At 37.5% G+C, this 11,744-nt stretch overlaps 2 protein-coding genes across 4 annotated transcripts; one reads left to right on the forward strand and one right to left on the reverse strand.

The window, feature by feature from the left end:
• The first annotated feature begins 2,449 nt into the window (after positions 1-2,449).
• LOC118741182 (PAX3- and PAX7-binding protein 1-like) lies at positions 2,450-7,543 on the forward strand. Of its 3 annotated transcripts, none has more exons than XM_036473063.1 (14): positions 2,450-2,669; positions 2,806-3,212; positions 4,247-4,481; positions 4,558-4,737; positions 4,894-5,212; positions 5,299-5,488; positions 5,563-5,686; positions 5,757-5,945; positions 6,015-6,163; positions 6,247-6,451; positions 6,520-6,712; positions 6,779-6,938; positions 7,022-7,185; positions 7,270-7,543. In XM_036473063.1, the coding sequence occupies exons 1-14, from the start codon at positions 2,450-2,452 to the stop codon at positions 7,319-7,321; spliced, it is 2,787 nt and encodes a 928-aa protein (XP_036328956.1). In that variant the 3' UTR covers positions 7,322-7,543. The 3 variants fall into 3 exon arrangements, with proteins under 3 accessions (XP_036328956.1, XP_036328964.1, XP_036328971.1); XM_036473071.1 differs by having other exon boundaries at positions 2,577-2,669; positions 2,750-3,212; positions 7,270-7,542; XM_036473078.1 differs by lacking the exon at positions 2,450-2,669 and having other exon boundaries at positions 3,129-3,217; positions 7,270-7,539.
• A 157-nt stretch (positions 7,544-7,700) lies between these two features.
• LOC118741201 (E3 UFM1-protein ligase 1 homolog) lies at positions 7,701-10,784 on the reverse strand. The gene is made up of 9 exons (XM_036473092.1): positions 10,562-10,784; positions 10,299-10,497; positions 9,764-10,234; positions 9,362-9,692; positions 8,842-9,298; positions 8,635-8,779; positions 8,416-8,581; positions 8,007-8,354; positions 7,701-7,942 (listed from the first exon to the last, which is right to left on the reverse strand). The coding sequence occupies exons 1-9, from the start codon at positions 10,636-10,638 to the stop codon at positions 7,803-7,805; spliced, it is 2,334 nt and encodes a 777-aa protein (XP_036328985.1). The 5' UTR covers positions 10,639-10,784; the 3' UTR covers positions 7,701-7,802.
• Between the last annotated feature and the right edge of the window lie 960 nt (positions 10,785-11,744).

Here is an 11,744-nt window from a genome sequence, read left to right on the forward strand (position 1 = left end):
AGCTATTTAACACACCCAACTAATTAAAAGCAGCTGCTGTTGCAGTTACCAACCGCCGCGACAAATTAATTGAAGTGTGTTGCCGGACTTTTGCAATTTAAAAAGGGAACTCGTTATAGCCGCGTTATTTTCCTACCGGCCCGACCTAGTGTTGATATTTTAAGTACAATTGTACTTTTCCGATTATAATTAAATTTAGAAAGTATAAAAGTACAATTTGTTGACTTTAAGTACAATTTCAACATCAAAAATACTTTTTGTACCAAACGCTCAAATCTCTTCTAGTACTTTGATTCTTAACCCGTTTACATTTAAAGCTTAGTATCCAGCTCTTAAGAAAAGCAAAAACTCCATATAAAATGACGTACACGAAATGGCTAAGAAATTTTCTTGAGTCAAATTTCCTTAAGGCAGTACGCAGTTCTTCAGAAATTTAGTACGCTTTCTACTACGGTTTTCTAAAGTTTTTTGTGAAAAAAGAGCACGAGGCAACCCAGGTTTGCAACAGAAATATATGCCCGCTCCATTATTTCTTGAGGAAAGAGTGAGGCAACAAGCTGTGAGGTATAAAAAATGTCAAAATTCCTTGGACACACACGCGAAATAATGGCAATTTTTTCTTGACCGTTTTCTTAAAAGCTGGATACTAAGCTTAAGTGGATATACCTATATTTCAACACGCTACAAAACGAACTTATGAATTGTATTTTTGGACGTAAACGTGATTGTGAACAGTAATATTAGTGTTATGCGTTAAGGCCAGTATGCAGCTCTCAAGAAAAGCAAAAATCCATATAAATTGAAGTACAAGAAATGGGTAAGAAATTTTCTTGAGGAAGTACGCAGTTCTTAAGAAATTTGCTACGCTTTCTACTACGGTTTTCAGGATTTTTTTGTGAAAGAAGAGCACAAGAGCGAAACACCAGGCTGGTGTGTGTGTTGATGTTTTGTCAAATCTTAATCATCGGCCAATTTTGATTTTCGCAGCGATACTACTGAATGTCAAAATGATGTGTTTGTTGTAATATGAATTCGCCTTGTTTACAACAAACACATAATTTTCGCCAGTAACACCAACTTGTATAAATTCGCCTTGCATTGGCCTTTCGAAAATCCCGATGAGTCTCTTCTCAATTCGGACGGAGCTAGTTTTCTGTGATTTCTCTTATTACTAATCACAAAGATTTGTCAAATTCCATATCCAGGCTATCGTGAGTTTCGCCCCAAATATTTTAATCCGCCCGTGATAAATACACGAAAACGAAAAGTGAACAGCTTCGAGGAAAATTAAACTCATTTATGTTTTAAGTACATTTAACAGCGGTTAGGTTTTTTTTTCAAATTGGGTGCACTTCACTTTCGTGGTTTTAGATTTATCGAATAATCGATTTATTACTAGTTCGCGGACTCCTGGCAATATGGCCACATCAAGTACGCTTGATTGTCAAAAATGTACAAACGTCAGATAAGAAAATTTGCAAATTTTAGGCCTAGGGACGTTCCGATACCCTCAAAGTATCGATACCTACTCAAATGAGTTTACTCAAATCGCTATTTCGATACTATGTATACAAGTGAACCGAATGTATCGATACCTACTTATATCGATAATTTTTCATCCTTTTAATGCAACAAAGCGAAAGTAATTTTCAGGCGTTATCTGTGACATACCTTTTGTGACACCTGAGTGGAAGGTCGACCTATCTCGGCAACCAGTTCGAATTTGATTAAAAAACGCCATTCCTCAGAAAACTTTTCAAGAACGCGCTATTTCAGAATTCGGTTCAAAACGCCCTCTCAGCTGCCGATTCAATATATTTTCAGTTGAGGTATCGATGTGTTAATTTTTTTATTAGTAACACTAGAAGTAATACTATTACTTAGAGAAAAAATTCCACCTTTGAAAGATTCCCACAAAACTTTACGGCTATAAAGCGTTGCTTGCACTTTGCTGTGGTATCACTAACTTTGTAAAAATATATCCACACTTTAGATTTTACGGTACCATTGCTTTAAGCAATTACTTTTCATAAAAATAAAGCAATTCAGACAGGTTCTGCAATTCACTTTCGAGTGAATTTCAATCAAACTCGCTTTGAATTCAAATTGGCAGGGATTGAAATTCACTCGGAAGTGAATTACAGAACCTGCCCGATTACTTTCCATAGAAAAATATAGCCGACAAGATTCAAATCGTTTGGATAGAAATACTTTTCTTTCGATCCCAAGTAGGTATCGAAACATTGATTCGAGTAAAAAAATAGTTGGTATCGAGGTAAAAGTATCGAGTACATACTCGTATTTACTTGTATCGGAACATCCCTATTTAGGCCAGACGAGGAGTAGTTTTCCACTTTTTCTCATATTTTATTGTATTTCAAAAGTTTTCTTAGTTAATATATTACAAAATTGATCAACATTACTTTGAGAATAAGCAACAACAACAACAATGTCGCTCTTCCGAAAACCAAAGAAAATTCAGCGGCGTGTATTTAGCACTTTGGATGACGAAGAAAATGCAGCAGATACCATGGAAATGGACATTGATAGAGAACAACCGGTGCAGATTAATAAAAAGAATAAAGATGGCGGTAGCAAAAAATCCGCTAGTAAAGTAGAAAAAGTCGAGGAGCAGAAACCTAAAGCGCTTTTAAGTTTTGCAGACGACGGTAAGGAATCATTTAGCGATTGGGTAGTTTCGGGATGTGTGTGTTTATGGTGTAAAATCAATATCATTTCATTTAATCAGTTACAACAGCACACGTACTTCCTTTTTTTAACATACAATCTTTTATGGATTTGCAGAGGAGGATACGGAGGTATTTCAAGTTCGCAAATCATCAAACAGTAAAAAAATTATGCGAATGCTGGATCGCGAGCGGCGCAGAAAACGAAAAGAGGAACGCCAAAGTTCACAGTCTACGGCAGGTTCTAGTTTCGGTGTTATCGGTGGCAGCTCGACAAGTAGACAACGCGATCGGCAGCAATCGCATGACCGTATCGATAATGGGAGATCTACTGGTGGCAGCAGCAATAATATTTCTTACAATTTAGGTTCAGCAACAACCTCTAGCAATAAATATAAGGGTACAACCACGCTGGCAACCATGGGCGGAAAAGCCGTAGGCATTGCCTCAGCATCTGCTGCTGAGCAGTGTAAAAGTAAAAAATCTGATAGTATCCAAACAGAAATACGCACAGACGACTTTGTGGTAAGGTTATTATTATCAATTTCCCTACATGTTTTTATATAAAAAAGAATAAAAAATTTCCAAGTGAGAAAAATATAAAAGCTTTTTTCGCGCAGCGCTTCACAGTACATGGTACGTGGAGTGTTCATATGCGACAAAGCTGCTAAGGCTTTGAGAAAAAAGCGGGAGAAGCATTTCGCATTCGCTGACAAAAGACACTATATACATAATTTATATAAAATACGCAATTGCACCATACAATGTTGTAATTATAAAGATATATCGCGGAATAAGGAAGTGGATTTTTCACGATATTATCTGACTTTAATTCCTGTTTTATTAGATACTTAAAACATTAAAATTTGGCAGCAATCAATTGCGAAATGCTTTTCTTAGAAATATTGTACAGACTAATACGGTGAAGTAAACACATTTTTTTAATCACCGTTTTGGGTTCTTTTGGTAGTCCTTTTCGGCGCAAATTAATAAAAATAAAAAAAGAATAGATTCGAAAGGGGTACGAAAAATTATTTAGGTGGAGTTTGTGAATTATGCGCCTAAAAGGGTTACTCTACAATTGTGTACGTTTTAAAATTATATATGTTGTATAAATATTTTAATAAGATTTTGTAACTATTTTTTAAAATTAATTTAATTTTTAGTATTAATTAATTTATCAAGCAACAAAAACTAAGCAACATTATATTCAATGTTTCTTAAGGCTTGAATAAATATGTGCATATGTATATAAGTTAACTTGCATGGAGTGGTTTTTGTTGCTAATATCTCTTTTCAAGAGCTGCCAATTTAGTGCTCTAGTGCTTATTAATTCAAACAAAACAATTTGATAGTTGCCAATCCACGGTATTAAATATGGAATCAAAAATCGTCAGACCTTAAGACATGCCAAAATTAAATTGTATGGAAACTTTTCCCAAAAATTTTTGCTTTTGTAGAAAAAAATTGTCATCTCCTTTTCTATAACTTGTTTTTAAAGTAAAACCGGTTTTCCCTTTAAGTATATTAACATTGTCCTTGTACGATATTGTCCACAGCTCGTTGTTAAAAAATCTGAGCCTGATGTTATTCTTAATGGACGCGCCGCAATATGTGCAGGCCGCAACGATATGTCGGATGAGGATGAGCCAGAAGAGGAAGAAGATGATCCTGATGACAAACATCGTTTCTCTAAGCCTGAACACTTGAAACAAATGTTAGAAAGTGGTTCTATACCGGATGCGGCCATGATACACGCAGCGCGAAAACGTCGTCAAAAGGCTAGAGAGCAGGGTAAGCTAACTTCTAATTTTTCAGACGAGTTAATTGAATAACAATAATAATTCGGAATGCTTGGTTGTGTGTCTAGGCGACTTTATACCCGTCGAAGAACCGAAAGAGCCAGTTAAGAAGGGCAGTCGATTGGCGCGCGAGGATGTAGAAGGAGATAATTCGGATGATGAGGAACGAATGGACATGACAGTCGCAACTGGCAAGAAGGAGCGTGAGGAACGACGTGAACAATTTTACGCGGTGGAAAACAACGATTGTATGTAGCGTTGCGTAGTTAAAAAAAAACATGCCAGTTAAATGTCAACTGGAATATGGCGCCAATTTTTATTATTAATATTGGTTTATTGCACAAATCATTTGATTGAAACACAACAATTTACGGGAGCACGCAATTTTCTACTTCTACTCCTAGATACTGATGAGGATTCCGATCGAGAAATGCATGAATGGGAAAATCAACAAATACGTAAAGGCGTGACTGGTGCGCAACTGGTGAGTGCTCAACATGATGCAGTACTCTCGCGGTTTATGATTAAGCCTACCGGTACGAATGCGTTGGAATATGCGCCAGAACAACAATCCACATCAACACTGCTGGAGCAAGCATATGCAAAGAGCGCACTACAGAAGCCACAGCAAATATTGAGTGGAGCAACGAAAACAAAAAAGGAGAAGAGCAAAGCAGTATCATTACGCACACCAAATGAAATACACGATGCTATACAAACGCGGTATGTTTTATGTGCAACTTAAGAGTGCTCTCTAATTGACCTACACTAGGTAAGACTTTAAAATTTACTTCTCTTTTTTTTAACAGTTTGATGAAGTTGCGTGAGGTTAACGAAAAACATATGTCTGATATCGAACGTATTGCGAACGAGTTAAAGGTGCTAAAACTTGAAGAATTGGATTGCACACAGAAGGCACCAACGGCGGCGGCAAAATATCGTTTCTATCAAGAGTTGAAGTGCTATGCTGCGGATTTGGTCGACTGTTTGACTGAGAAGGTTGTAAAACAAAATTTCATGGGCGTTGTAACAAAAACTTAGAACAATTTTCTTTTCCCTTATATCTGATTCAGACCCCGATAATTAATGAATTAGAGAAACGCAGTTTACATGTATTTTCAAAACATCAGAATTTCCTCATCGAACGCCGCCGACAAGATATACGCGATCAAGCTAAAGAAATGGCGGAGGCATCAAGTAAGCAACAAAATTTTATTTCCAATTGGTCATGTCACTAAAGTAAAAATCTTCGTTTTCGTTGCTTTAGAACCTGCAGGTTCACGCCGTGGCCCCGAATCGGAGGAACAGGTACGCCGCGCTGCAGAGCGTGAAGGTAGACGTACACGCCGACGTTGTGATCGTGAGAAAAATGAACTTCTCATTTCGCATTTAGACGGCATGTCCAGCGACGATGAAACATCGGACCGATACCAAGAACAATTACAAAGTAATTTAGGTGGGTGTGCATTTTTCAACGGAAACAAATATTTGAATTGTATTTCATATTTGATTTTACTTTGAACAGAGCAAATTCATAAAGAGGCAGAGGCAATATTCAATGATGTAAACGATGACTTTTATAAAGTCGAACTAATTTTAATGAAATTCTATGCTTGGCGCAAAACCGACATGGATTCTTACAAAGATGCATTTGTTAGTCTCTGCTTGCCGAAGGTGTGTAGTTGAGCGATTGTGCTTATATAAGAGTTGTGCATTTCTAATCGTTTGCATTATAAATTTTGTTATTGGTTTACTAGATTTTGGGGCCTCTAGTACGATTTGAAATGTTATCCTGGTCACCACTGCTAGAAGAATACAAAGATATTGAAAAAATGCATTGGTATTTAGCTTGCATGCTTTACGCTTGGAGTGAGGATGAAACCGAGACGTCTCTACGGCTCGATGTTGATGTTAGTTTAGTACCGACAATCATTGAGAAAATTATATTACCCAAAGTTACTGGTAAGCATTTAAATATCAAGGCACAATGCTTTACATGCTTAGCTAATTTGTTCAAATTTATTGTGCAGATATAGTCAATCAATGCTGGGATCCACTATCGACAACACAAACATTGCGTTTAATTGGCTTTATAAACCGCTTGGGTCGCGATTTCCCACTGAAAGATACTTCAAAGCAGTTACAGCAGTTGTTTGAAAAGATTTTAGAAAAAATGAAATTAGCATTAGAGAATGATGTCTTTATACCAATTTTTCCTAAGCAGTAAGTAAACACCACCATATAGTAGCTAAGCTAATTAAACAATTGCAATTTTCCATTGATCTTCAGAGTACAAGAGGCCAAGACTTCTTTCTTCCAACGCCAATTCTGTAGTGGTCTGAAATTATTTCGAAATTTTCTTAGCTGGCAGGGCATTGTTGCGGATAAACCTTTGCGTGAACTAGCAATAGGTTCATTGCTAAACCGTTATTTACTACTGGCTATGAGGGTATGTAACAAAAAAACAAAAAAAAAAATATTTAAATAATAAACCACTTCTAACTTACATTTTATTAATTTTCAATCTTACAGGTGTGCACAGCCAATGATGCGATAAGTAAAGCTTATATAATTGTTAATACATTACCAACCGTATGGCTACAGCCGGAATCGGAAACGCTGCAAAATTTGCAATTACTAATTACCTACATCAAGCAGACTTTGGACGCATTCGACGCAAAGAATCCGCTTTTTATGTAAGTAATTGAAAAGTGTTCAAAATTCACTACATACCATACATACATAAAATAAATCTATAACAACTCTATCTGAAATTCTAGGCAAACCTGCGACAAGGCCAAACAAATTCTGCAACGGCTACATAGCTATTAGTTCGCACATGACTTGGTACTTATACTCAAATTATACAACAGCAGCGCGCCGTTATTCACTTGAATACGACTTTCGTTTGCAGTTTGTTTCCTTTTGGAATACGTTATGTATATAGTTTATGTAGTTGGCCTAGCTATATAATTGTAGATGTTTAATTAAATAGCTGTAAGCACTTTTTTCAGACTCCATAGAGTTTCAAATAAAAATAATACATTGTGACATAAAAACTTGATGTTTATTTCTTTATGATTCTACACCGCTCTACATAAAAAATGTTAAAATGATAGTACGCCCACATAAATTAAACACAGATATTGGTTTTGCGATAATCCCGTAGATGTAAGAAGATTTATTGCAAAATAAAAAATAAAAAAATAAGTTTCAAGCGATGGTTAAATATGTTCATTAATGACTTGCATTACAAAAAGGCATATCACTACCAAAATGGTATTGTTTATTCATATTGTATATGCACCAGCATTTATTCTGTTTTCGAGGTGCCCGGCTTTTCATAGCATGCTGCCAACTCCTTAATGGCATTCTGTAGACTTTGCAACTGTTCACTTATGAGCTTCGCCTCATCACTATCTTCCGTAGCTTGTAATAGTTTTAAAACAAGATCTGTGAAGACGAAACACTTTCAATAAAATAATGTTGTTCAAGTCAAAAATATCTTACTACTCACCGTGGTATTGCATAAGTTGTTCATTTTGCTCATTACTCAAACTGGGGCGTACAAAAGCCAATATTTGTGCTACGAATTTACCGGAAGCATGTAGTATACAACCAGTCACTGTTGTAAAAAGTATTAAAGATACTAAGTGCAGAACCAAAGCGGGTTCTATGGTCTCTTGCAGCTGTTGGAGAAGTTTTTCTCTGTGTTGCAGTATCAGTTGGCGATCTTTTTTCTTGTCCACTTTCTTGATGATCATGCTACATGCTTTCAGCGCGCTCTCAATGGCAGCAACAAAATCGTCTACTGTTTTATTAAGCGCCTTGTTGAGTTCAAACAAGACTAGTTTATATTGAGGCTCTGAAAAAAAAAATAATTATTAATATTTTCTTTTAAATGTAAACCCTATAAGTACTCCTACCACATTCTTGTGCTATTTTATTGCGTTGATCGACATTGAGGTTGGTGATTTTCGTAGTTAAATTGCTTTCGCTAGCAATATAGGCGGTCAGTTCATTGCAAATATCATTGCCAAGGGATTTGAGCAAATATTTGATCAGCTGAGTCTGCGTGTCGGCGGGTAATAGCTATACAAGAGAAAATGTAACAAACTGGGATTTACTAAATATTCAGTTTTTACCTTTAACCCCTTCTCGTATAAACGCAAATCAACGATTAACGTATTGATGCGCTCCTGTATGGCAGCATGTGTCTGCCGGCGATTAGTTTGAGGAGTTGCTTCGAACAGTTCCTGCGCCTTGGCGAGTGCAATTTGATTTAATTGACTTTAGATAGAGAAGCAGAAACATTAAAGACTATCGGTCAACTGATAAACGAAATGACGAACCTGTAATAAAGTGCAGCAATAGTGTCGGAGAGATATTCCAATCCTTCCTCCTCCAGGGTCTTGTTGATGGTCTTTGCTATATCTTCCACTTTTACTAATTCGAATGACTTTGCCGCTTTCTTGCCTAACCCTGTACGTGTATCTTGTTCATCATCGCTATCTGCAGCATTAGCAGCACCCCGCCCTCCACGCTGGTGTTTCTTAGTTGACTTGGTCTTAGTTTCACGCCCCTGGCTGCCCCCGCCTGCTTTACCGGTGGCAGCCTTCTTGCGTCGTTCTTCGCGCTTATCAGCCTTTGAATCATCCTCGAAGTCTTGAACAAAATTTGATTTGCCAGAAAGCTGTTTCTCAGCTAAGTATTGCTGGTAAACTCCACTCTCAACTGCAGTTTTAGCATTGGCATTTGCAATATTTTGACAGGGCTGAATGAGGTCATTCAAATATTGCTGTGAAAATACTTTTGGAGGCGTTAAATAAATATAATGGTTTATAAGGATTATAAAAAATGCAATTCACTTACCAATGCTTTGTAGGAAAACAAAGTTACCCGGTGCTGTGCCCTTCCGTGAAATTATCGTCTCAAAAACCTCTTCAATATCTTCCTCTGACATATTAGAAGGCAGTATGGTGGCTAGGTCTACAAAGCTTTTCGTAGCGCTGCACTCATTCAATGAGCTGAGCACCGTCAGATCAATAATTTTAGAACCAATGGCACAGCGTTTCAAGTAAATAATGTCTTCGTTTGGAAACTGCTTGCGTATAAATTGTTTCACATCAGAAACACCCAACTTGCTAATGACCTCGTACTCCAGGAAGCCGTTTTGTTTGTAAAATGAATTGACCCAGTCGGCCTTATAATAGTAGGATATATAACATAGCATTATACTACATGCAACGTATATAATGAATATTTGCTTCTTACCTGCATCTTTGTGTAGATATGTGGAATGTATTGTGCATTTGGCTGCTTAGATGTCACATTACCAGCAGGCGCAATTTCATCAAACAAAGAATGGAAGATTTTTTCTTGCACATTAATTTGCTGCAAGATAGTGGCAACATTCGTCGGACGCGTTATGGCCTTTAAAGCGCCACGTATTTTAGCTTTGCAACGCTGTATGTAAGCTTGAGTGAAGAATACGCGAGGATTAGCAGGATCCTGTCGCCCACGTATGATCTTGCCTAAATGCTTCTCGACAACATCATGCTGTAGAAAGTCCGAAGGTAAATCAAATTGTTGCGCTAGGTCGGAGATTGTTATTTCACCTTTCTGTGACAGTCGCTCGTTTATTTCCTCAGCGATACGTGTGATGTACTGCTCACTAATCAATTGTCCCAACTTGAAATATATTTCTGTATCTGATTCAGCGATTCGTGAACCAATTTCTTCGATCTGTGAATGTAAAAAAATTTAAAATGCACTCTATGTAAGTATGTATAGTGTGTATTTATCTTACACGCGATAAGTCTACATTCAGTGTCTTGCTGACTTCCACTAAATTTATACGGCCGCCGTTAACATACAGTTCATCCTGTACTTCGCGTTCTAGTTGCTCCGGCGTAATATACTCCTTGCCATCGTTGGTAAAGAAGGCTTCGAGTAGGTTCTTTTCCAGCAATAAGGTAACAATTTCGACACAATTCCTCTCAGAAAGGCTGAAAATTTGTTTGGGAGAAATCGTTTAGTTTTTTGGTTGGCTGGCAATTGCAATGCACCTACCGTTGCAGAGTCGATGTCAGTTGTGCCTTCTGGAAGTCTGCAGCTAAACGTTTAATCTCATCCCAGTCAGCACTCATTTTGAAATTATATTTTTGCACAGATTATTACTCTATTAATTGTGAAAATTTAGAAATAATACTTCCACTGTCTGCTGCAATTGTCGAAGAAAACAACAAAATAAACACGTCGTCAATTTTGATAATTGTGAACTTATGGCAGGTGAAAGAAAAACGTAACTGTCAAACTTTACCCATAGAGATGTATTTTGGCGGGTAGCATACATCCCGATCCCGAGACTGATCCATGCGGGACAGCATATGAAAGAATTTTTCGCTGTATATATTCATATATATGAGCAAACCACACCGTGTCATATATAGACCATACGTTCCATACAGTGAGTCTCAGAACAGCACTCAACCAACAGCACTCAACATTCGTAAAGGCAACATCGTTCTAGGTTGTCGACCTCCGTCCATAAGCATAGCAGAAGCAGAACTGCGGAGATAGACCAGAAGCAGGCCTGGCACAACTCATTCCCACGACAGTCGCTTCTGCGCACCGGAATGACTCGGGTTTTACCCGAGTAAGGGTTGTTGTGTTTCGGCGATCTAGCCTCGTTGAGGTCGGTGAAATATCTCAAGCGTTGTTCGTCCATATGGCTACATCTGCTATGTACTCTTCTGATCAGGGCTGGCATTGCGTCAAACTCTGGGTCAGAAACTAACGCCTGCTGTGTGTGCCAGAGACGACTACACCACAACTCCCTCTCAGTCAAGTGCAATGCTTGCAACGCGTGGAGTCACCTCAGAGCCTGATCAGACCTTTTCGATAAAGTCGCATATATGGTCCGATTTGCTTGAAATCGGGTACATATGTAGTTTTTTTTCTATAATAGCATATATGATCCTCTTTATAAAGAGAAGTCCGTTATTTTTCTTGTACCAGGTAATCTTGCGAACGGCAGGTCCGATTTTTGTGAAATTTTGTTTGTGAATAGCTTTCAGTAGTCACTATGTCAGGGGCCGAAAACGTGTATTTTTTCCGGAATTGGAACCAGGGACCTATCCATTCGAAAAGAGCTTCGTTATGGTTCGATGTGCTTAAAATTTGGTACACTTATTATAGATATACATTGTTGCAAATTAAAAGTTTATGTTTCTTTCTTTATATTTCATCATTT

Source organism: Rhagoletis pomonella, unplaced genomic scaffold (assembly GCF_013731165.1).
Source record: "Rhagoletis pomonella isolate Grant_MI unplaced genomic scaffold, Rhpom_1.0 Rhpom_scaffold_00001, whole genome shotgun sequence".
Classification (NCBI taxonomy): Eukaryota; Metazoa; Arthropoda; class Insecta; order Diptera; family Tephritidae; genus Rhagoletis; species Rhagoletis pomonella.